Source organism: Martes martes, assembly GCF_963455335.1.
Source record: "Martes martes genome assembly, chromosome: 6".
NCBI classification, from domain to species: Eukaryota; Metazoa; Chordata; class Mammalia; order Carnivora; family Mustelidae; genus Martes; species Martes martes.
In genome coordinates this window covers 16,743,527-16,768,687 of record NC_137893.1, presented here as the reverse complement: position 1 = coordinate 16,768,687, position 25,161 = coordinate 16,743,527, and the positions used below count along the sequence as shown (strand labels likewise).

The window sequence follows — 25,161 nt, the reverse complement described above, 5'->3', positions numbered from 1 at the left end:
ATACCACAAGTTCAATCCAAAGATTGGTCTCCCTCTCTAAGGTGAGGGGGAAGAAAAGGATGGAGAACGAGCCTTATCCTGAAGCCATCACCGGGTCTAACATTCCACATCATTGAGAGTATCAGATTTAGTCATCTTCAGGTGGGCAGGCAATGCTGACAGCGGGCCAAGGCAGTTGGGTTGGAACAGAAAGGAGAGCAAGGTGTGGCCAGGTAGCAGAATACTCCAGAGCATTTTCAAGAGGGCTAGATGGGTACTGATTTAAGAGGGAGGCCCTTAGACAGGAGTATTTGGGGTTCCGGGAGGGGTGAATGTAGGGAAAGAGGCAACAGAACAGAGGATGGAAACATCCCAAAAAGAAGCTTTGGGATGGGTGGCGGCAAACATTCTTCTGGAGGCATCAGTTTAAAATACACGGCATTGTGATATCCCTTCTGATGTCAGGTAACATTCATCTTCTTGATTCGACCCCCGGTCTTCTGTGGAACTGGCTTGAAGTTCCTTCCGTGGTTGCCACAGCTGCCCCAGGGACCCTCGTCAGTCCTTAGGACTGACCTTGATGTCCCTTGAATAGACAGCCGCACAGGTAGAAAACAAACCATTTCCTCAGAGTCTTCAAAATCCAAAAATGCAGAATTTCAGTCATTTTTGATGCCATTTAAACTCATTTATATAATTTAAGATACTTGTCATATTCAATTATGCCATTTTTATACATGAGAGAGGCCATTGTTTAGGATCAGCTGAATCCACTAGAAACAGACCTGGGACTGTGTCTTCAGGGCCCTGAGTCCTAGCTGAGGTCTACCATGATCATATCGCTTATACCAGTTCTAACTGAAGGGTCCACACTACTTGTAATACTTGGAATTTCAGTTCTCTGCAGAGCCCAGTAGATTCTGGACTGCATAGAGCTCATCTGTGTGTGCTGATGGTTTGGTAAAGATTATTGTTTATTTAATCCAGTACATTTTGAATTTTAAATATGTTCTGGTCACAGACAAAGCATGCTTTGTAAAGTTTTTTTAGGAGAATAAAAATGACAGCAAAAATTCTAACTGAATGAGCTTTGGGGTAAGAAAGTATTTTCAAAAAACATTATTTACTGCTCAATCGCTTCTCGGCCTTTTGGCTAAGATCAAGTGTAGTACATTATTTACCGCTCATTTTTTCCTAGCCTGACCATCGGCAATGTTTCAAGAGAATAGGAAGACATTTGGTTAATACCATCTAAAAATTACATGAATTAAAACTAAATGCTATTTAAAAATATTTCAGAATTAGCATGCAAATAAACAGCTTGTCTTGGTAATTATAAATTATCAAGAGAGAGTAGCTTTATGAGGCTGAAGAGATAAACCAAGCCAATATATGAGAGAAATCATATCCATAGTTATTCAAAAATATGGGAAAGTATTATAAATAGCACTGTTTCTATAGAGAATCTAGAAATTGTCTACAGTGAACTCTATATTATATCATTTCATCTATTTTTTCCAATGAGAATAGATAAATACACCAACTGTGTAGTTGGTATTTTTTTTTCCTATTACCATAAGTGAGAGAAATCAGGGGACTCTGTGAGGACGGACTATGTGATGTGTGAATTCATGTATGCTATCTTATAAGGAGTTATTTGTACATGAAATCTTATGGACGTAAGATTGAAAATGTATACCTTATCAGCAAAGAAAAAAAAAAAACAGATTTAAACCCTAGTGTCCTGCACTTCAAACTTCTGGCTGATATATAAGCCTTTTACGACGCATGCAGTTATTAAACAACTGGGAATTTCTATGGCTCTGTATGTTTAGATAATATTAACTCCTCAGCTGGCCATCCTGTGGCATTTTCCATGCAATGCTTCATTTTTTCCGTCTGTATTTTTTCTCATCTGGCTTTTTCAGAAATGTTATTCCTATTTCTGTCACACGGTCGCCATTCAGTCTGTCTTGCAAGAATGTAACATCAGCAGCCAAACGAACCTAAGAAAGGGGAAAAAAAACCAGGCCTGTGTCATTTAGGTTTAAGAAAAAAACTCTCTAAATTTTTCTCTGTTTTCAGCTTTATTCACTCAGTAAGGGGCTGACTTTCCTTATGGAATGACAGAACAGAACTGGCTGTGTGGATGAAGGCCCCTTTCCTGCGTGTCCTCCAGGGATGATTGGGCTGTGTGTCAGCTCTGTGGTGTGAGTCTGCAAAGAGAAAGGTGGGCCAGGCCAGGCCCAACCCAGACGATTCTGGGGCCAGCCCAGAGATATGGGCCCACTCCGGCACAGCTGAACCATGGGTCCATCTCAAGAAGAACACAAATTCCTAACTCAAAGATGGGTTTGACCCAATGTGCCTTGTCAAGCAGAACTTCAAGGATAAATGGATTCTTAAACAAGTTCTTTCCAACTGACTTGCATTCAATCATTCTGTCATCAGATTAATAACAGAATCACTTGTCCTAACAACACTGAGCAATCACTTAGGGCTTTGAGAGCTTTGAAAAAGCCTCAACTAAATAATTACAAATATAAAATTAAAGATTGAAATTACAGAGATGAATATTTGATGGCCAGCCCTTCTTTTCCACTGTAAAGCATTTCCCACTTCCCATACATTGAAGTAATCCCACAGGGCTTACTTCTCTATTCATTAAAATGTATTCACATAAGAGCAGCATATTGCTGACCTACTACCCTCAGCAGAGTTTCCATTCAGCTATTTTAAGTCATTGGTATAAATAAGATAACCAAGCAAAAGTACCTGGTTGGTAAAAGCAAATAATAAGTGATAAAGCCTGGGTCTAGTAGGCATTTGAAATATAGAAGCTATATTGACCCTCGTTCCCCCCACCCCATGAGATCTTTTTTGTCTTTGTCAAAATTTAACAGAAGGTCCAGTAAGATAAACCAGGAGGCTACGTTGAAGCTATTTGGATGTGTGTTTGAGGCCACACGAGGTCTCATACCTGTTTGTCATATAGTGCTAGAATCAAGTGTTATCCATGAAAGCTGGAGAATTCTTTATCCTATTTTTGCCTTTTTTTTTTTTTAAGATTTTATTTATTTATTTGACAGAGGTCACAAGTAGGAAGAGAGGCAGGCAGAGAGAGAGGCGGAAGCAGGCTCCCTGCTAAGCAGAGAGCCTGATGCGGGGCTCGATCCCAGGACCCTGGGATCATGACCTGAGCCGAAGGCAGAGGCTTTAACCCACTGAGCCACCCAGGCGCCCCTTTGTTTTATGGTTCATCCCTTTGCTTATAAACTCTCAGAATATTTCTCTTTTCCTTTCTTGATTACTGGATTATAGGGCAAACCTAAACATTTGGTAAGAGAGAAGCATGGAAGATCCATGTGAATAATACATTATTCCAATTGTTTTACTCTTTCGGATTCCCTGTTATTATATCCTTCCTCTAATTATCACCGATAATTGAAAATTACATGAATGCCTCATTATTGGGTAGGTCAACACGTGTTTAGTCTTTGGCTACTCTCTGGTCCCATCACTGTTAATAGCTAAACTTGTAGAAAAACGAGATTTTGTGGACTATTACCTCTCTCTGAATTGCCCTTGGCTCGACAGTCTTGACAGATTGCCTTCTTCATTCTTCGCTTTCCCAAACCAGGTTTTACTGAGGTCCTTCCTGACTTTTCCATCCCTACGAGTTTTGACTATTCGTCAGGTCTTGTTTTACTCAGCTTCTCCGCTGTCCTTATCTTGTGGATCCCTCCCTCTTGAGATCCTCTCCTCCTTTGTTTCTGACTCCGTTCCGTCCTAGTATTTTCCCACCTCTGATTCTTCCTTCTTGGTATCCTTTGCAGCCTTTGTATTCTCTCTCCAACTTACTTATTCCATGTCATTGCTTCCTAGATCTCCCCCTGTGACTCCTTTCCCTTCTTCCTCTACACACCGTGACGCATCTTTTGACAGTTCCAATGCCTCTTTGGTCCACATCTCTCTGCGGCTTTCATACATGTGTAACAACTGCTTATTGGATGTTGTCACTTGCCTGTGTGTGAGAGACCTCAACGCCAGAACTCCCAAGCTGAACTCCTCGTGTCGTCTCTCCTAACCCCCCCTGTACCTCTCCTTGGTTTGCTCAGAACCCCGAATAATTCCTGACTCTTTTTCTCAATCTTGTCTTTTTCAGTTAACTGATAACCTAGTCTTCAGTCTGATTACTAATCTCCTTCTTAATGTTGTTCAAATCGGTCTTCTCCCCTCCACTCCTATTGTCAGGACTGTATTCTGGTTTTTCTTGAGGTTACCATCACAGCTTCCCAACTGCCCTCTGTTCCCTCCAGCTTCGTACCCTCCTGTATGCTTTCAGTTTGACAACAAAGGAATGAAATTCCTAAACCACAAATTTCAAAATATCATTCCCTGTTTATCAACCTATAATGGGTCTCTGCTGTGTTCATCACAGAAGTCTAAATTCCCAAGCTTGGGTCATATAAATGCCTCCTACCACTTCTCAAAAATCAGGCCTCTGTAAAGAAGTGAAACTTCCTTTTTCATGACAATATCTCCCTCAATCTACCCATACTGACTGGAGATTCTCTCCTCTTATGTCACCCATACTGACTCATTCAAGTGCCTTCTTCCTTGAATGAAACTTTCTTCTTGCGCTTTTGGACACGCTCCTCTGTTTACTGGGAATATTATTTCCCCCTCACCCAAAGGCCTTGCTTCCCCCAACTCCTCTTTATCCTTCATGAACCAGCCCAGAGTTTCTCTAGGAAGTCGTCCCTACCCCACCACCCAGCCTAACCCAGCTCCTCATAGCCATTATCCATACTTCTTTACACATCTGACTTCTCTACTGGACAGAAACTCCAGAAGGGCAGTGACTATGTCTAACTCATCCTGCATGCCCAGTGCCTTTGAACAGATGCTGATCACTGCCTTTGTTAAGCCAATGAATAATCCAGGTGTGGAAGCCAGCCTCCCAAACAGACTCCAACGATCTCCGCCTCCTCTTACACCTGCAGGTAGCGCCCTCCCACACTGCACCAGGGAAGACAGCACCTGTTGTGACTGGATCTACCGAGGCGCGTATGTGGCAAGGAATTTCATGAGGCCTTTAGCCAACAGCCAGCCAGGCACTGAGGCCATGTAAGCATGGAGGTGGGTTCTCTTAGCCTGGATCCAGTCTTCACCACGGTGGCCCTGACCAAGGGCTGGACTGCATGGGGATTAAGCTCTGAAAGGCTCCTAGAGCTACAGGCTCTTAGCAAAACCCTTCCCAGCTTTCAGATCCTTAGAAACTGTGTGAGATAATAAGTGTTTGTTGTTTTAAGCAGTTGTATTTTTTTGAGGGAAGGGTCATTTGTTACACAGCACTGGCTGACACATAAACTTGGCCCAATGAAATACGTGCTTTACCATTTCCACGGCACCTCTGATAATCCCACAGAATAAATTGCAGTAGCACAGAAAGGATCACCCGGCGGGGAGCGCCTCCACAAACTCCACCAGCGGATTCTTGTCTAGGATCAGGGAAAATTCAGTCCTGCTTGAGTTGTTACACGTCACGCTTGGTGTAATCCCCAAGTACATCTTAAAGGCAACCTAATAAAGAGGGAAAAAAAATACTACAAAACTTGGTCTAGAACAAATATCTATTAGCAGAGCACCCAAATATTCTGTTTCCAGGCAGGGCAGCATGATAGTTAAGCATGTAGAGTTTGTAGTCGGGAAGTCTGGGCTTATATGCAGCTTTGAAATGTACTGACCCTGTGACCTGTACACATCTTAAACCCTTTCATTTTTATGGAATATCCTAAGGGACCCGTTTTCTGTCGAAACAATATGCTTTATGAAGCAGAGTTAAGCATTATTTCTCAAAAAATCATTTTCAAAAAGAAATATCATTCAGGAGGGTAAGAAATTAAAATACTAGTCACCGTTAGGGTTGAGGGTAGGAGTGGACGTGAGGTCAAAGGCAGAGATACTAATTGAGAGGTTGCTATGATCTCCTGGGAAAGAAACCATGAGGACCCTTCTCATTTTGTCTTTCATTCAAACTCAAATGTTCCCTAAACTTTTCCATCTAAATTACAAATAGCCCAAATCCGAAAATTTGACTCAAATCTCTTGACACTAGTTAGTTTAAGGGGATGCAAAATGAATCTTTCAGACCTAAAGGCAAAGCAGCAGATCTTAAGCAGCGAGGGAAAAGCCATCATGAAACTCCCCGCCTGGAGACGTGCTTTGGCTCCCAAGGAACTGGCTGAAACCTCGTTCTGCTCATGTTGATTCCTCTGGCTGGAAAATTCCTGGACTATTATTGCTGTGATTGAGAATCCAAGCCACGTGAAAATAATAGAAAATGGAAGCAGTGCCCTTTGAATCTACTCCGAGTCTCTGTGTTTCCGCCCAGGTTCCACGGTGCGAAATCCACCAGCAGGAGGCATTATCTGGACACAGTTGGGAAAGAGTCATTCCTGGGGAATGACATTGTTTCCTTATCTGGCTGAATTTAGTCTGAGAAGGAGGAATGTTTGTGTCTAATGCAGAAAGAGCTCCACCCCTGGCCGCAGCCACAGCTGCTCCCCAGATAAATAAGCAAAGCCTTTTCCCTTGGTGTACCTTCAGCATGGATGCTTTTCAAGGGATTTTAAAATTCTTCTTCAACCAGAAAACTGTTATTGGCTACAGCTTCATGGCTCTGCTGACCCTGGGGAGTGAGCGTCTCTTTTCGCTGGTGGCTTTTAAGTGTCCCTGCAGCACTGAGAACTTGGTCTATGGGCTGGTTTTCCTGTTTGCTCCTGCTTGGGTGTTGCTGATTCTGGGATTCTTTCTGAACAGCAAGTTCTGGAGGCTCTTCACAGGCTGCTGTGTGAATCCCAGGAAAATCCTCGCCAAAGGCCACAGTTGCCGCTTTGCCTATGTCCTCGGCCAGATCGCTCTGAGTTCATTGGTGGCTCCGACGATGTGGCTTTCTGTGGCTCTGCTCAACGGGACGTTTTATGAATGTGCCATGAGCGGGACCAAAAGTTCCAGACTCCTGGGACTGATTTGCAAGGGCAAACCCCAAGAGTGCTGGGATGAACTTCACAAAGTCTCTTGTGGCAAAACCAGCATGACCCCCGCGGACAACGAAGAAGTGAAGCTGTCCCTTCAAGCCCAGTCTCAGGTAAGGAAGGACAGACTCGCCTTTCTCTCCCAGTAGGAGTTGAAGGATTCTCTCTTCTCTCGGGGACTCCTTTCAGGCAGAGCTGAGTCTGAATCCTGCTAGAACATTTCGAAACGAAAGGAAAATTGGAACACAATGCAGCGTGAAGACAATCTCAGGAAAAGCTTTTTAGGGGTTGGTGGTTCGGTAAAATTGCTGATGGGATGGTCTTTCCTACTCCCGAAAAGAAAATATCTTCTGGGTGGCTCAGTGGGTTAAAGCCTCTGCCTTCAGCTCGGGTCATGATCCCAGGGTCCTGGGATCGAGCCCCACATCGGGCTCTCTGCTCAGCAGGGAGCCTGCTTCCTCCCCTCTCTGCCTGCTTCTCTGTCTCCTTGTGATCTCTGTCTGTCAAATAAATAAATAAAATCTTAAAAAAAATGGTGGAAAGAGAACAGGGAGGCTGGAATCTTCCTTTTTAAAAAAAAAAAAAAAAAAAAAGAAAATATCTTCTGGGTTATGCATATGTAAATCCTTAAGTGCTTTTAGAACAATCTCTCTGGGTTGACTTGGTAAATAATGCATGACACTAACACATAATTGAGTGTTAATGGCAGAGCTGTAATTAGAAATCACTGCCTCCTATCAATTATTTATTTTCAAACTGGTTTCTCAGAAAAACACGTGCAGATAGCATTCATCTATTAAAATAGAGCTGAACCAAATGTTTTTCAAAGAGGCACTTAATATAATTAGTGTAGAGATCCCCTCAAATGATTTCTGGTGACTGTTATCTCTGTGTATAAATATTGTCAAGATTGAGAAAAATTTCCTGTGTTAAATGGGCGTTGGCAGTCTTTAAATAGCCGTTAGTGAAAAGAGACCGTATTCTCTAGGGAGGCTGCGTCCTCTGCTCTTTCTACCCGCTACAGCTGAAGAAGTTCTTACGTTACTTGAGCAGCTCAAGTAATGCTTTATTTGGGACACTGTATTATTTAACAGAGGGAAACCGTAGCTTTACCTAACTGACACCAGGAAGTAGCTTGTCATCCTTCCAGGAACCTGTGCACAAATCCAGATGGGACGCCTTCCCTGGCCTCAGGAAAAGACTGAGTTCCTCCTCGTGAGTCGTGAGTCGTGGGGTTACATTCCCCAAACCACAACAGCTAATCAGAGTAGATAAACAGACCCACAATCTGTCAGGAATGCCATTTGTTTCAGAAAAAAAAAGGGTGCACTGAAAGTAGTATAATTTTACTTTTTCAACAAGGACTTGCCTTTTCAGCAACCCATCTGGGCAGTCTGGTTTTAAAATCATACTTTCCAAAGCTGGTCAGCAGAAGAGCCACACCGTACTTTTTACACGAACAGATAAGCTTAAAAATGCCCCCAGACAAAAGCTTTTGTTTAATGCATAAAGCACATCTGAGATAAAAACATGCCAGGATCCCAAACGTCTTCCTTCTTTTGTTGAAGGAAGGTATTAATTCCGAATGTTATGATACAATGAGTGATTTATGATTTATGTCCTCAGGCACCAGACTCTATTCAGGCAGTGCCAGGTCCAAACACTTATCACCGTGTGAGCTTTTCTTCTCTAAACACAGGCATAAGGAAATCATGCACATCCTGTCATCGCTTAGCCCGGGCACACCACCTGTTTACTTTTCAGCAGAATGAGAAGGACCTGGGGCTGACTGCTAGGGGAGGATGCGTGTGGGATGTGGACAAGGGGAGCGGTGCCAGCGGCAGGTGCTGACCGCAGTGGTTCAGCCAGGAAGGAGTGACAAACAGTCCAGATCAATAGTTGGGTGTGTGGGTGGGGGTGGAAAAAGCACCCCATCCGTGGCTGGGCCAAAGAAACAAGAAATCCAGCTGGGCAGCTCTCTATTTTAAGCAAGTCGGGAGGACTAGTGGCCAGAGGTTGGTCTTCGAGTTGACCAGCTTGGGGTTTGAATCCTGAGTTAACCACTTAGCACTCTGCGACCCCAAGCTCATGGTTTGACCCCTCTGAGCCCCTGTTTCCTCATAGTTGGGACTAATAACACCTACCTTGGGAGGTTGCTGGAAGGTGTAGAGATGATGGACATACATGGGCGTGAAGCTGCTGGCGCACAGTCTGAGTTCTAAATGAATGAGCAAAGTGCCGGGGTCTGAGAGAGGGGAGTCATGCCGAATGGAACATGCGGAGGGCTGGGGCGGGAGCGTCCACCACGTCTAGCCAGAGTCTCCGTACTGTGCACTGGGGACGAGCAAGAGGGCTCAGGGCTCAGCCCTCAGGTGAGAGCAAGGTGACGCTGAGATCAGACCGAGATCTGTGGTCCATCAAATAGTATAACTCGAGCAGAATTGGCTCGGATAGTGAGGTGAGATGGCCTGCTGGCCCATAGGAGGCCCGGCTGTGTGGAAAGAGGAAGGTAGAAGATGAAGAGACTGGGAAGATCACAAGTGATTCAGGTAACGATGGGACTTCCACACGACAGGAGCGGTGCCTCATTCATAAATCAGGCCACAAAGAACCATGAGTTCAGAAACGCTTTTACGTAAATGTCAGTATGTTTGAAAAAGAGCAGCATGTGATACCAGCTAACGCTTCCTGAATGCATATGTGTGTCTACATTGTCTTATTTGAATCCCCCAAACTCCCCTCTGAGGTGGGGAACCGCCATTTTACAGTTGAGGAAATGAGGCACCCATAGGAAATGAGAACGCCCATAGGGAGGGGAAGGTTGAGATTTAAACCCACCTAGTGCCCGTTCCAGAGTTGGCGTTCATGGGAGTCTGGGGCCTTCACAATGGCGCCACAGTGTGAGCCAGCGTGTGGGAACTCCAGATTTAAAGCATCAGGGCTTGTTGGTAGTTCTGTTATGGTCTGAATGGGTTCATTTGCGGATTATTGCTTCTATTTTCAAATAGGCCCATTTGCTGAGAAATTCCAAGAGTCATTTAATGAAAATGTCAAAAGAGACTGTGTAAGGGCTCAAATAGTTGTCCAAATAGGAGATTAATTCCAATTGTGACAAATATAATTAAGAACAACAAGAAAGTTTAGAAGGTCAGTTGAGCTATTTAGAGTTCTGCTCTTAAAATTCAGGGGAAAAAAAAAGCCAGTTGAACCAGTTTGTACTCAGAAAGGAATTTTTTTTCCCAATTACCAAAATTCAGAACCAACTATCCTGAAGGTTTAGAATGACTCTAATTTTTTTTTTCCCTTGGCTTTTATGAAGCCTTTCAATTCTTCTAGCTTCAGTTTCCCCATTGTATTATGTCTCTCTCACTTTATCATGGATGATCACTCATGGGATTTCTCTCAGAGAGGATCTGTTTTTCTCTGTAAACGTAATATGGAAAAATCAGTCACTAGCCATGAACATGTACTTACCAATGCTGACAACTCCGGGCTGAGGAAATGCTCATTTCCTCCAATGATCATATTCACTCACGCATGGAATTCTTTCCTTTAACAATTAATACTCTTTCAGGGGGTGGTTTAGCTGATTCTTGGATAATTTATATTTTTGCTCTTTTCCATTTGTCTGCCTTCTGGTTATATCTTTGCATACCAGCAGTGGTGGGTGGGATGAATGATAGGGATTAGGTAAACCCGCACTTTCCTTTGATCATTAAAAAAGTATGATTAAAAAATGATTATGAAGGATTTCCACTGAGATAACGGCAATGACTGTGGTATTAACTGGGTGGTACGCTGACCGGTAACACCATCTCCGCCCCCTGGGAAGTGGCTGTGCCTTTGCACGTCCTCAGTATCTTTCTTTCTTAGATTCTAGGTTGGTTCATCATTTGTTCAGCATCTTTCTTCTCTCTGCTCACCACTTGTTGTGCTCGCTGCCGATCTAAAGTTAGCTACCTTCAGCTGAATTTTTGGAAGACGTATGCACAAAAGGAGAAGGAGCAGTTGGAAAATACATTCCTGGAGTACGCCAACAAGCTGAGTGAGAGAAACGTGAAATGCTTTTTTGAAAAAAAGAGGCCAGATGTCTTCCCCATGCCCACCTTTGCAGCCTGGGAGGCGGCTTCCAAGCTCCATTCTTTCCACCAAAACCAGCAGCACTACAGCACCCTGCATAGGGTGGTGGAGGACGGCCTGGACCTTGGCCCTGAGGATGATGAGACCACAATGGTGCTTGTGGGTACTGCCCACAGTGTGTAGTGCATCCATGGCCGTGGACTCGTGGCGTTCAGCGGTACACTCATTCTGACATTTTTGCTGCATCAGTAGCAACCACCGTGTCTCTGTGTTTTCTCATGGTATTTCCTTGAGGACAGGAACCTGAAGGGAAGAGATTTGTAGCTCCCAAGGGCTGGCAGTGTCTGGATGTGCTGAAACGGATGCAGAGTGTGTGGTCAAGGATGGTGAGGAAGGGGCCCTTCCACTGATGCGGGGTGGGGCTCAGTGGCTTCAGGTTCTTCTGTTGTTTTTTTTTTTTTTTAAATAAATTTTGTTTATTCATTTGAGAGAGAAAGAGGGAACATGCATGCGGTGGGGGGAGGGGCAGAGGGGGAGAGGGAGAAGTAGATTCTCCATTGAGCGGGGAGCCCAATGATGACTCGGGGCTTGATCCCAGGATGCCAGGATCGTGACCTGAGCCAAAGGCAGATGCTTCATGGACTGAGCCACCCGGGCATCCCCAGTGGCTTCAAGTTCTAAGATTTGATGGTTTGACAGCGGGACTCATGCCAGAAGTTCGGCCACTTTATGTAAATATTGGTTGTGGCATCTGGGGGCAAAAGTGGTAACTTGGGACTAAGTACAAGACTCTTAACAGACGGCCGTAGACAGTGGGATCTGTGGTGTAGTCAGAGGAAATCCTTGTCCTGCAAATCTATTCTACTGCCTTTTAAGAACATATGAAATTCTACCATTTGGAATTCATTTCCTTGGAATCTGAAGTCAGCAGTTCTCAAGAATAACACATTGAAAGGATATGATGCCTAAAATTCAGAGCTTTTCACATGATTCCACCGTGCACTGAAAGTATGTCCCTACAGGGAGGACCGTATTATGGCTTTTGGGGGCCCTAGGCACTTCTGCTCTCATGGACCCCTTTCTACATTAAAACACGCAGACACATTTATGAATATGTTAATATAAAGACAGGTATATTAATATTATTTACTAAAACATTTTTTCAACCCAAAAGTTCATTTATTTTCTTCTGATTTTAAAAGAAATTAAAAACACATTCATGAACCCCTACAAGTATCATGGGCCCTAGGCGTAGTACCTAAACTATGACGAATGGGTAAGTTGGCCCTGACCAGATGTTTGGGGAAACTGTCAAGGCAGTGCTAGTGTAGAACTGTTCTGCAGTTTTATGTTTATCAGAAATAATGCAAATTTTGCATATTGTATTATGTAATATACCCATGTTAGTTTAAATATAGATATATACATATATGTCTATACATATATGTATATATCTATATTTAAACATATATATATGTATATGTATATGTATAGACATATACATATATGTATATATCTATATTTAAACATATACATATATGTATGGGGGGTCCAAGGTTATATGTATATATACATATATGTATAGCTTAAATCTATACATATTTACTAACATATACGTTAGTTTCAATCTATACATATATACATATTGTATATATGTATATATTATATATATGTATATGTCTATATTTAAGTTCCCCCTATATCTCTTAGCAGAATTGATGTGTAAGGAAGAGACACTATATCTTATGCTATGGCTCACACCTTATACCACAAAGAGTCCTGGCCCCCTAGCTGGAGAATCTGGGGACTGAACCCTTATGACCATGGACCTTATCCCCAGTTGAAGAAAGGACCCTAAAGGTATTAAGACCCGGAATATATCCTTGGGAACTCAGAGTAGGCTCAGGGGTGTGTGTGTGTGTGTGTGTGTGTGTGTGTGTTTAGGTGGGACAGTGGAAGGTGGAGGATGGAAAGTGGCAATCTATTTGCAATCTGTTTGGTATATTACTTGGATTTTACACATGGTGTGTGATTAATATTTAACAACTGGCTCTTTAAAAAAATCCCGATTTGAACTGTTTGCCAATTTCTATGGCACAGATTCAAGTTACCCAGGTGAGATCACTGAAGGCAGAGTGAGGAAGAGATGCTAACCACAGGCTCTCTTGAGCCTTTCAAAGAAGCTCATAAAGCTAGCTTTTTTTTTTTTTTTTTTTTTAATTTACATTGATTCTAACCAACCAACTTCATTGCATCTTTGGTGCATCTGGGTTTCACTTTAATAAAACCGAACCATGGTAACACAGCTCATGGGATCCAATCGAAAGATGGAGTCTTATCTTTTGCCCCTTGAATCTGGCCTTCCTCAGCCAACAGCATCTGGCAGAGTGAATCCAGACTGTGCAAGTGTTGCAGCTTGTGCCTTGTCTCTGGCAGTGCTCGACCTAGCAGAAGCCAGCCGCCATCCAAGAAGTCCAATTACCCTGAAAGCTCCAAGTTCTGAAGAAGGCCAAGCTAACTAGGAGAGAGAGACAGAGAGAGAGAGGAGCCTGGTCAGCCCAGCTGTCCCAGTCATTCTAGCTTAGATGCCAGATGCATCAGTGAAGAAGTCATTCCAGCCAGCCTCAGTAGACATGACATGGAGAAGAACCAGAGAACCCAGCCAACAGCCAGAACAAAGATCACAGGTCTTTGGTCCTCGTGGAGCCCTTCCAGACACCCAGACTTTTGAGCTGCCCCTTTGGAGGCTGCAGACATTGCAGGGCACTGCCTGTTGTGTCTTGCCTAAATCCCTGACCCAGGAAATCGTGAGCTCAAATAAATGTTGGTTGTTTTAAACCACCAAGTACGGGGGCACCAGGAAGCAATAGATAGCCTAAACCTAATTCAGGAAAAATCAGAATTTATTAAGGGAGAGAGAGTGGAGGTGAATTAAATTTAGACATAGATTTATACAAAGATTCTCTTCATGCATAAGCTTTTCCCTAAAATTTGTTCATCTAGATTCCGTTTAACAGTCTATCCTCAATGGCACGATTTAACAGATGGCAGACAGTGTCCCTCCAAAACTGTTCCACCAAAGCCTGAGATTAATTTCCAATTACTTCTGGCTAAATTTGTTGTGAGAGGAACACACTTCTGTAGGTTAAATTCTGTTTAAAATAAACATACCACCGCGAGAAGTAACATATGATCTGTCGTTAATACCTAGAACAAAACGGGAGCGGAGGGGACAGGATGAGTTGGCCTTGGGTGAACTAGAAACAGATTGTTCCTCTAGTCTCGTTCCTCCAAGTGTTGTCTCAGACCATCAGCACCATGAGGGAGGTGGCCAGCTGGGCAGAGTCAGACCCCATCCCAGACGTGTTGAATCAAGTCTTCAGTCTGACCGGACCGTAGGTGATTCCCACACAACTTAAATTTTAGAAACGCTAGAGCCGTGGTTCTCAAACTTTTAGCTCATGTCAGAACCCTCCAGAGGACTTGTTAACATGGAGACTGCTGAGACCAGAGTGATTTGGTAGGTCTGGGGGGAGGCAAGAGAATTTGCATTTGTCACCAAGTTCTCAGCAGATGCTCGTGCTCTTGGCCCAGAGACCACACCTTGAGAGCTGCTGGAAAACACAAAGAGGCCATGCTGGGGAGGGCAGGCTAGACGAGATTCAGAATCTTGGGTCCCACCCCAGAGCTCCTAAATTAGACACCTCGGTTATGATGTTATCAACCTATCTGGGAACTTGGGATGCCCTTCCATTTCTTTTCCATTTATTCGAAGCTACCCTTTGTCCTTCAGAAATAGTTTAAAGTTTTCCTCACGCAAGTTTTGTAAGTTTTCTGTATTTCTAGGCATTCTTTTCTGCTCTAGTCCATGGTTTCTTTTTCCCATGGTATCTTCTAAGTCGTGCTTAGTCGAGTACATGAAAAAGCTATGTCGTGATTTTATTCTTTGTAGAGCTCTTCAGAATTAGAAAATAACCATTGTGCTACCCCTACGGACATAATGGACCTACACAAGAAATAAATTCTCAGCTCCTAGGGGAAAGCACAGTGGGATGCGGCCCACACCACTTGAAGCCCCTCGTGTTTCTTAGCGTCACTCAAAATGGGACGGCCAGAGGTTCCGTGCCTCCCTATGCTGCACAGTGTGAGAGCAAGTCCCCCGGATCACCTGTCAAATGTGCCCTGAAAAATTCGGTCTGAATCAAATCGAGTATTGAGACCCAATTACTGCTTCATAGGAGATACAGGCCAAAGGGAACAAGTTAATGAGGAAGCAACCAAGTAAATCGGCGATATAGGACATTCTATGTGACACGTGACACAGTCTTCTACAGGCTGATGGCATGAAAAAAGGGGGAAGAAAAGAGACGGGAGAGACATAACAACAGAAGCAACACATGAGCCGTGTGTGGGAACTGTCTCACACAGCCAGCTCTAATAGGATAGCTTTGCGATATCTAGGGAAAGATGAATGAGTATTAAATGGGTGTTAGATGATTGCAGGGAATTATTTATAATAATATTACAAATTAAACTCATGTATAGAAAATAGATACCATGTTATGTATAATAGCATGGTGGTTTATATTTTTTTAAAAGTCCTTTCCAGTTACAGATGCATATTATTTCTGTGTAAATTAATGTAATGTTTAGAATCTTCTTTAAGGACGCCTGGGTGGCTCAGTCCGTTAAACATCTGCCTTCGGCTCGGGTCATGATCTCAGGGTCCTGGGATCAGAGTCCCACATGAGGATCCTCGCTAAAGTGGGAGTCTGCTTCTCCCTCTGCCCCTCCCTCTACTTGTGATCTCTCTCTCTTTCAAATAAATAGATAAACTCTTAGAGAAAAAGAATTTTCTTTATAGTATTTCAGCACAGGGGTGCCTGGGTGGCTCAGGCCATTAAACATCTGTCTTTGCCTCCCTTTGCTCCCAGCTCAGTGAGGAGTCTGCTTCTCCCTTGGCCCCCCCCCCCACTTGCGCGCGCACGCGCTCTCTCTGATATAAAGAAATAAAATCCTAAAAAAATAAAATATTTCAGCACAAAAAGGGGGGTAGCTGAAAGATGAAGCGAGAAATGGCAAAAGGTGGATAGTTATTGAACCTGGATAGGTAGTATGTGGGATTTATAAAACATTCTCTTTACATTTGTGTATGCTTGAAAATTTTCATAAGAGTTATGCGGTGAAATAAATGGTATGCTCACCTCAGTTCTTCTGCTGAAGTGTTGTCAGTCAGCTCCTGCTTGCCTGGTGGGGTCCTCTAGTATCATTCTCAGCAAAGGTTCTCAGGAACACTCTTCCCTGCATTCTTAGTCACATGTTGGCGTGTTCTCTGCTTGAAGGACAGCTTAGCTGGTTCACACTTTCTCTGCTTGAGTATATTTTACGTGTTAGTCCGTTTTCTTTCGTTACTGGACGTTGCTGAGGAAAAATCCAATGCCATCCTGATTTATTTCTAACATAATGTTTTTGCCTGTATTTTCACTTTCTTTTTTTTTTTTAAGATTTTATTATTTATTTGAGAGAGAGAGTAAGAGAGCATGAGCGGGGGTGGGGGGGTGGTTGGGGGAGGGGCAAAGGGAGAAGGAGAAGCGGACTAATCCCTAGTGCTAGGCTCTATCCCAGGACCTTGAGATCAAGTGTGTCAAGGCAGGCACACGTAACCGACTGAGCCACCCAGGCAACGTGTAGTTTCACATCTTTAAAGTCTCTAAAGTCCAATAGTGTTACTAGATTGGCCTTCAGGTAGGTCTCTTGGATCGGCTTTTCTGGCTCCAAGTTACATTCTTTCATTGTGGAGAAACATTTTCTCTTGTTTTAAGAAACTGGGATTTGTAAATTTCCCCTTTTTCTCCTTGTTGCATCGTATGATTTTCAAGAAACTTCATGGTTTTGGGTTCAGAACTAAGCCACTGCTATGCTCTTACTGGGATTTCATTAATTTAGTAATTTTTAAAAACTACATTAATCTTGTGGTCTTGATTCTTATTCATCTATTCCTACCCTCTCCCTTCCCTCTGCCTGCCTCTAAAACCAGAACAGAGTCACTACTTTTTGACATTTGTAGCCCCTGACCTATGAGGTAAACAGCAAAGAGCAGGGGATCCACATATGGACCTCGTCTATGGTAGCTGCAAGGGTGAAGACTTCCCTCTGTGTGTGGTTGTGGTCTTGACTGTTACCGTATATTTAACCCAATCCCATCATTGCCCGAAGTTCCCAAGGGAGCCTAGACTGCCTTGAGGTGCTGACGTAAGAAAGGATCTGGCTCTGGTTCTAATCATTAGAGCCGTGGTTTCTGACTAAACCTTAATGAAGCCCAAAATGTGTCCTGGGACACAGTGAGATTTTCAGAGAGACAAGCGGACAAGCTGAGCTACGGAGGCTGGAGCCTGAGCATGGAGGGAAGCCCCAGAAAGAAACCTTCAAGCAAGAGATGTAGTGGGGCTTTGCACTGACACTGATTTGAGCAGGATTTTGATCAAGAGCATTGACTTAGTTTAATCCCTTTCAGAATTGGAACATATTTATTACAAATATAAAACGTCCTATTTGAGTCTGGAAGGAAATCTACTTTTAGGCAGCTTCAATAATATTTTCTTTTTCTTTTTTTAAAGATTTTATTTATTTATTTATTTGACAGAGAGAGAGAGAAAGAGAGAGCACAGAGGGAGAAGCCACCCCCCACCCCCAATGTGGGACTTGATCCCAGGACCCTGAGGTCGTGATCTGAGCAGAAGGCAGACGCTTAACAGAATGAGCCACCCAGCCAGGCCCCCCTCCAATAATATTTTCACTGTTCAGTTGGTTAAGGTTGAGTTACGCAGAAAGAACACTTAGCAGCTGTAAGAGAGATCATATTCTAAATTTTGCTCCTCCACTAAAGAGGGAAGGCAGAATTAATGTTTATTGATGACCTGTTATGCGACGGATACTTTACCTCTGGTTTATATTTAAAATTTCTCAAACATACTGGGGAGGAGGGATTATTGTTTCTATTTTTATGAAGAACACTGAAGTTCAATCAGGTCAAGGTTAAGCTTCGGGTAAGAGAATAGAGCCCAAATTTGGACCTGGGTTCGTCTGATCTCTTAACTTCCACCCCAGAAATGTTGTCTCATGTTGGTGTCTTCTCAAGTAATTATTTAACTTTTAACAACATGTTTCCTCGTTGTTAAAATCGGAGTGTTGGATAAGGACATCTCTGAGTTTCAACTCTGTTGTCCTAAATCTTACAGCCAGTAGCACATGAATTCCATCAATGGGCTTCTCGGGGTACTCCTGGGAATTAATGTCTAGCTCCAAGGTTCCTGGCCTCTTTCCCATTTGGCACAGCTTTTCCACCTTGGGTTTCTAAATTATTTGCAATAGCTGTGCTCAAACTATGCCTCCAGTTCCCTGTATCAATAAGGTCAACTTCCCAATATTTCGTTTGATAAAAATTATACTTAATAAAGAAGGGATTTTAGCTCTGGGAAGTTCACAAAAGATCTGGAGTAGTTTCTAGACTTTAATTTTTATATTGTCCGAGCCCACCTTTCTGTCTGTGCATATGACAAACCACCTTTTTTTTTTCCAGTTTTTTAAATATAATGTATTATTAGCCCCAGGGGTACAGGTCTGTGAATCGCCAGGCTTACACACTTCACAGCACTCACCATAGCACATACCCTCCCCAATGTCTATAACACAACCATCCTCTCCCTCCTCCTCTGGCCCCGGCAACCCTGTTTGTTTTGTGAGATTAAGAGTCTCTTAAGGACAAACCACCTTTTTATGGTTTCAGATTTCCGGGCCCTACAGCCACACCCATGCTAGAGAGACATCTTTAGAAGTTTTAAATTGTAATGAAAACTGAGATGAAAATGGGGGAAAATGAATTCATTATTTTACCTAATCACATTCTCTAGATCATCTCCAGGAATAGGATTAAGTAAGAAAACGATGAACTCTGGTGATATGAGTAATTCTGCTTAAGAACGATACCTCAAAATAAATACATCTCTGGGCAGAGTACATAACCCATGAAATAGTTACTAGTTGCACTATAACAACATTTTATTCCTATATATGTTTTTAAAGATTTTACTTATTTGAGAGAGAGAGAAAAAAAGAGAGAGAGCACGAGGCAGGGAGAGGCTCAGAGGGAGACTCGGACTCCATGCTGAGCAGGGAGCCCGATGTGGGACTGGATATTGGGACTCCAGGACATCATGACCTGAGCCAAAGGCAGTCGCTTAACCAACTGAGCCCTATTCCTAGATTTTAACATGAATGGATGTGTGTCAGCATTAATAATGATTGCTGTTGGTATCAACAGAACAAGGTTCTTTCTCCCAGGGTTTTTGTTTTGTTTTGTTTTGTTTTTTGGTGTTTGAATCGTGGGAGGAAACATGAGGGAAAGTAATTAGTGTTTTAAAAAACTCGCTTCCCTAAACACCTGCCTAACTATGAGTGGGTCTCACTGACGCTGCATAGGAAATAAGCAGTTAAAAAAAAAATATATATATATATAGTCACAAACCAGTGTTCGATCATTTTCCACCGACTTTGAAGTGATGTCCTAGAAGACCCAACTTCTCTTCCTACCTCCTTCCCAAGAGGTAAGCTAGTCATCCCAGCCACTGGTGGGGTGGGCTTTGTTTCAATCAAGATTATCCATTTTTTTTTCCAATGACGTTTTATTTTATTTGAAACACTTAAAGAGACAAAAGGAGACGCAGCTCTGGAAGGATTGGGACTGAGAATCTGGAGAGGAGCAGCCTTCACATAGCGCCCCTGCCTTTCCAGCAATCACCCTACAGCACCAGCCCAGGAACACAGTTTGCAAACTCTTGCTTTAAAGCGGAAGGGGCCCACGAAGATGGCTTGGGAGCATTTTAAAAGTTGTGATGCCTGGGTCTGATTTGCAGAGACCATCACTCAGCTGGGCAAACGTAGGGCCTGGGCATCTGGATTTTTTTTTTTTTTTTTTTTTAAGCTCTAAGTGATTCTATGGAACAGTAAGAATTGAGAACCATTACCCTGGAGCACCACTGAGAGGTCAGCGCGAGTTTGAACAAAATCTTCTGACCTGCATTAAGAATACCTAGCAGGGAGGCCCCAGAGTGTCTGTCTCCCTGATGTGTCTCTGAACCCTTAGGCCCAGGTGTACCTCTTTAGCCTTTGGGCTTTGGTTCTCCCAGAGTATTCCCTCAGCCGTTTTCATCTCCTGGGAAGGAATTCCCTTGTAAATAGTTACAGTAACGAGATGCTCCCAACCTTATGGCTGTTTTCAATACACACACTTAGGGGTTGTTTCGTAAGTCAGGCTCTCATGAATCTCAACCAAATGAGTTAAGGGATAGAAATATAGCTGAGGGGCGCCGGGGTGGCTCAGTGGGTTAAAACCTCTGCCTTCGGCTCAGGTCATGATCCCAGGGTGCTGGGATCGGGCCCCGCATCGGGCTCTCTGCTCAGCGGGGAGCCTGCTTTCCGCTCTGTCTCTGCCTGCCTCTCTGCCTACTTGTGATCTCTGTCAAATAAGTAAATAAAATCTTAAAAAAAAAAAAAAAGAAATACAGCTGAGACTCTCCAATGGAAAGTTAGGACAGCCGAGATCTTCATGGGCTGGCATATCTGGAGCATTGAGGCATCCTTGGTAACGGCGCCAAGGAGATAAGACGCCTAGAAAAAGCCAGATGTGCTAGGACACCTGATGATACGCAGAAAACGAAGTTGGACCTGCGTAGGAAAGGGGAGGGACACGTTGCAGAATTTACGGACAACTGAACCTTGAGAGACACTTTTCTGAGACTAAAGGGAAAATAATATGACACAAGTGTCGTCCTAATAAAAGCTTACGGGGTAATTTTCCCCCAGGTGCCTCGCTTTCATCTGGGAGCTCTGCCGTGAGTAACTGATGTGCGCTGCTGGGTTAGGCCTAAGCAGTCGGCAGAGTCCCCAGACCTTGTGGCTGGCTGTGTGCACACGCTCTCCCTCAAAAGAAATCTTCCTACGCTCTCTTCTCTCACCCCTCCCAGAGGTACAAAGGGGAATAGATCAAGCACGTGTGGGTGTTTATGTGAGGCAGCGCTTGTCTACTCAGTGGGAGGAATTAAGCCTAACCAGTGATATCCCTTTAAACAAGTTTCTTACTTTTAATAATCCATCTGCTATATTTCTGGCCCCAAGGGAAAGATTTCTGAAAATACTCGTTGAGTTCCTTTTGCTGTTAATATTCATCATTTTTTGAATACGGAGGATTTTAGGACTATAAAGGGTTTTTTTTTCCCATTTAATTTTTTCCACTCCCTTCTTCCCTGCTCAGAAATGTTACTAAATAGGAAAATGGCCTGACATTCAGTGAGCTGTGCGGCTGGGCTTCTCTGGAATGCTGTGTGGTGCTGGGCTGTGACTTGCATGGAATTCAATCCCTGTTTATCAAGGGCTCCCATTTATTTTAATATCATCTGTTGGAAAAATGGAAAAAGTAAAGCAATTCAATAGGCCCTCGATGCTGCATTGTGAGTTAGCCTTTGAAAAACAGTAATTAGGGGTTCCTGAGTGACTCAGTCCTTAAGTGTCTGTCTTCGGCTCAGGTCATGGTCCCAGGGTCCTGGGATCCAGCCCTGCCTCAGGCTCCCTGCTCAGCGGGGAGTCTGCTTCTCCCTCTCCCACTCTCCCTGCTTGCGTTCCCTCTCTGGCTGTTTCTCTGTCAAATAAATAAATTTTTAAAAAGGAAAGAAACATAGTAACTAATAGCAAAAGAAGATATTCTGCCTGGGCTTAATTAATGTGATTAGCTTTCATGGTTGGGGAAGCAAAGAAAGGAAGCATAATTCTAGGACGGCTGCGGGTGAGGCCCGGACAGTGCCCTCCCCTGGGATCCAGCCCTACCTGCTCCTCGGGGCAGGGTGGAGGAGGAGGGGTAGGCGCTCTCTGTGACCTGGTCTCTCCAGTTGTACCCTGTCACCTGTGAACGTGCATGTGCCACTACCGTCCAGACCCTTTGGACGGATGGCTCAGCCTTTCACTGGTTTTCTCCCCACCCCCCGGCTCCCCACATAGGTCACATGATGAGTGCCCGGGGCCCAAATCCATCCCAGGCTCTGAGGACTCTGCTGTTCTAATGCCTCCGTTTCCCACTTCAGTCCTCTGGGTGCGGGTGGGAGGCACATACAATTAAGGCCACATTCTCAAACATCTATTTACAGAGTATTCTGGCATAAGACAGTGGCAGGACACCTAAACATTTTGGGATGGCGGTGTGTAGGGGTGGGTCTTTGAACCGACAGTCCCAACTGCTGGCTGATGTAGTTGAGGTGAGTGGTTAGCCACCCTGTACCCAATCCCTGCTTCTCACCCGAATTACCTGCATTGCCTGAGTAGAAGTTTCCCTCCATTAGCATCTGAGTGGGGAGCACCCAGCCTCCTCTCTGCGTCCTGGAAGGCAGAAGGCTGAGCCGGGGCGTATCATGTGATGATGCCGACATCGGGGCGGGGCAGTGAGGGGCTCCCAGCCCTGAAGAGATCCGTACCTTCGGAGAGGATCATCAGCAAAGACCAGACCTCCGCCATCCGTGGGAGATTTTAACAAAGGGCAGCTGTTGCCTGGTAATAAAAAGCTTCCAGGTTTCCCTCTATTCTGTGCCATTCAGGTCACATTTCTTAGTCCAACCCTTCAAATAAATTGTGTGTAAGGAGGAGGAGGGTGTGTGCATGGATGGGTGGGGAGGAGGACGATGGGGGTGGTGGGTTGGAATGGAGGTAACTTTAGAATGGAGATTTAAACTTTCATCCTGGTTAAAGCAAGCATATTCAAAGGACAGAAAAGAATCTCTCAATTTTGTGCAAAGAATTAGGATGTGGACACAATTCAAGGGTTGTGCGTTGTGCTGGGTGCATTACCCTTAAGCTTACACCCAGAATTGTGAGATATGATGCCTCTTAGGAAAAGCATTCCTTTTAAACATGTACAGCATTGAGAAAATGAAGGAAGACAAATATAATCAGAAAAAAAGAAAGGAGGGGCTCTTGAGTGGCTCAGTGGGTTAAGCGTCTGACTCTTGATTTTCGGCTCAGGTCATGATCTCAGGGTTGTGAGATGGGGTTCTGCGCCCAGCGGGGAGTCTGCTTGGAATTCTCTCTCTCCCTCTGCAGCCCCCTCCCTCCATGCACGCACACTCTCTCTCTTTCTAAAATAAATCTTTCAAAAAATTTAAAAAAAGAAAGGAGGGAAAGTAAAATAGAGAAACATAAGGAACAAAACCTGTTTTGTTTTGTTTTTAAGAGAAAGAGAGAAACCTAAGATAGGCTGATGTCTCTGTGTTGAATGGTCTGGTTCAAGTTCATGTCACCTGGGCGGTTCTCCTATTCACATAAAAAATCAGGTCATCTCTGGTAACATTCTTTGAAAAATAAACGAAAAACAGAGGATGCCAAGAAAAGGGACTGAAAAAGATTTAGAAAAAGAAACAAATGCAAAAGCCCCATGGGATTAGAGGACCAGAATAAACTGTTATGATTGATTCCTTTATAAGAAATTCAAAAGAAAACCTAATCCTGTGTGTTGTAGCACAGCATCGTTTTTCATCTGGCTACCTCCCCGCCATTGAAGCACCCCTCTGAGTTTACTGTTCTGAGAAATGTCTGCCCCACCCTTAGCTAGTGGTCTAAAAGACGTATTTCCAACAAATAATGTGGTTTGGCTTGGATTGCCTCCGGTGGAGGGGGGGGGGGCATTTTTTTTTTTTTTTAAGTTTTCTTACTTGATTATTACCTGCAAAACACGTGGCAAGGACATTTCTCCTGATTTCCATATCCTACAGTTAACATGCTACCTGGAGCCTGCTACACTCTTCTACACAGGAATTCTACCCTCTGGAACAAAGGAAAACCCGCACCAGCCTCGGTAAGACAAGGAACATGAGCAGAGGTTTCATAAGGTAAGGAAGATCATAAATAGCTTCCTAGACAGGAAGGACGAGGTCTTTTCCAACTGCTTTGCCCCATTCTGGGGGGTCTCGGAATGTGTGTCGTGCCCGAGTCCCCTTCTTGGGGGTCTCCCTGTGATGACCAGGCTCTGCGTCTCACTCCACGGCCATTCTGGCCACAGGTCATGGACGAGGATGGGCATGTGGAAGCCTGGGCGGTCAGTCCACAGCTTGGCCACGGGCCGGAAGACGCGTGGCATGCGAGCGTTACCCACAGAGGCCAAGTGATTGACTGGACAGGTTAGACGCTCTTTTTGGGACGTTGACTATGAGACGCAGAGAGTCCCAGAAGACAAAAGACACCAGAGAGAGGAGAGTAAAGGAGAGTAAGCAGAAGTCCTGAGGCAGCAGAGTCACAGGGGCGTAGAGAAGATACAGAATAGGAGACGTCAGCAGGTAGTAGCAAGAGCAAAATAAACAGAGAATAGTCGAGTCACTTAAACGACCAGGACTGAAGCAAGGGACCACAGATGCCCGCTCCTGACACGACCGGGATGACTGAGGGACTCCCTGACTTCTGCTCTGCCATGAGGCCTAGCTGTTGTGTCCCAGAACATCCTTACATCAACCAGACGACCTCACATCACCCACCAGCCAGCGGAGTAAAGGAGTCTACCCAACCCAATTTGGCTCTATGATGAACTTTAGGAAACATTTCAAATATTTTCTATAATACGTGGAAATGATTTATTTAAATGATCAATTTTATCTTTAATTAGCTTCTCTTCATCATGAAATCTTACCGTTCGTGGTTTTGGAAAGTACGAAATATGTTTTTGTGCAACTAAGGAGATGATTTTTAGCTCTTGGACTAGAGAAAGGTATAATTGTATTTTCTATCTGCCCTTATATAAACCGGAAGTGATGAATGCCTGTTGAGAACTTAAGTGAAATGTGGTAGCTAATGATTCGATTATCTATTTAATCCTTGCATTTTGTAGTCATGATTGACCTCAGGGTAGCAAGACTGAATCTTCCTCTTCTCCTAGAACTCTCTACACTCATACAAATAGTGGTGAAAAAACCCCGAGTGTTTCAATAAAATTACCAAGATGAGTTCAGTGTCCATTATTTAATAAGAATCAGCT

General features: G+C 43.9%; 2 protein-coding genes across 2 annotated transcripts in view; one reads left to right on the top strand and one right to left on the bottom strand.

The window, feature by feature from the left end:
• Positions 1 to 685: 685 nt before the first annotated feature.
• The window catches only part of TRAPPC3L (trafficking protein particle complex subunit 3L), a gene marked incomplete at its 5' end in the record, with an annotated part of 38,995 nt that continues 14,519 nt past the window's right edge, over positions 686 to 25,161 (bottom strand). Inside the window, 3 exon segments of the mRNA XM_080805879.1 lie at positions 686 to 1,985; positions 5,380 to 5,436; positions 5,440 to 5,565. Coding sequence (XP_080662005.1) covers positions 1,866 to 1,985; positions 5,380 to 5,436; positions 5,440 to 5,565 — 303 coding nt within the window. The 3' untranslated portion in view covers positions 686 to 1,865.
• CALHM5 (calcium homeostasis modulator family member 5) lies at positions 6,318 to 11,592 on the top strand. The gene is made up of 2 exons (XM_080806586.1): positions 6,318 to 7,132; positions 10,893 to 11,592. The coding sequence occupies exons 1-2, from the start codon at positions 6,494 to 6,496 to the stop codon at positions 11,280 to 11,282; spliced, it is 1,029 nt and encodes a 342-aa protein (XP_080662712.1). The 5' UTR covers positions 6,318 to 6,493; the 3' UTR covers positions 11,283 to 11,592.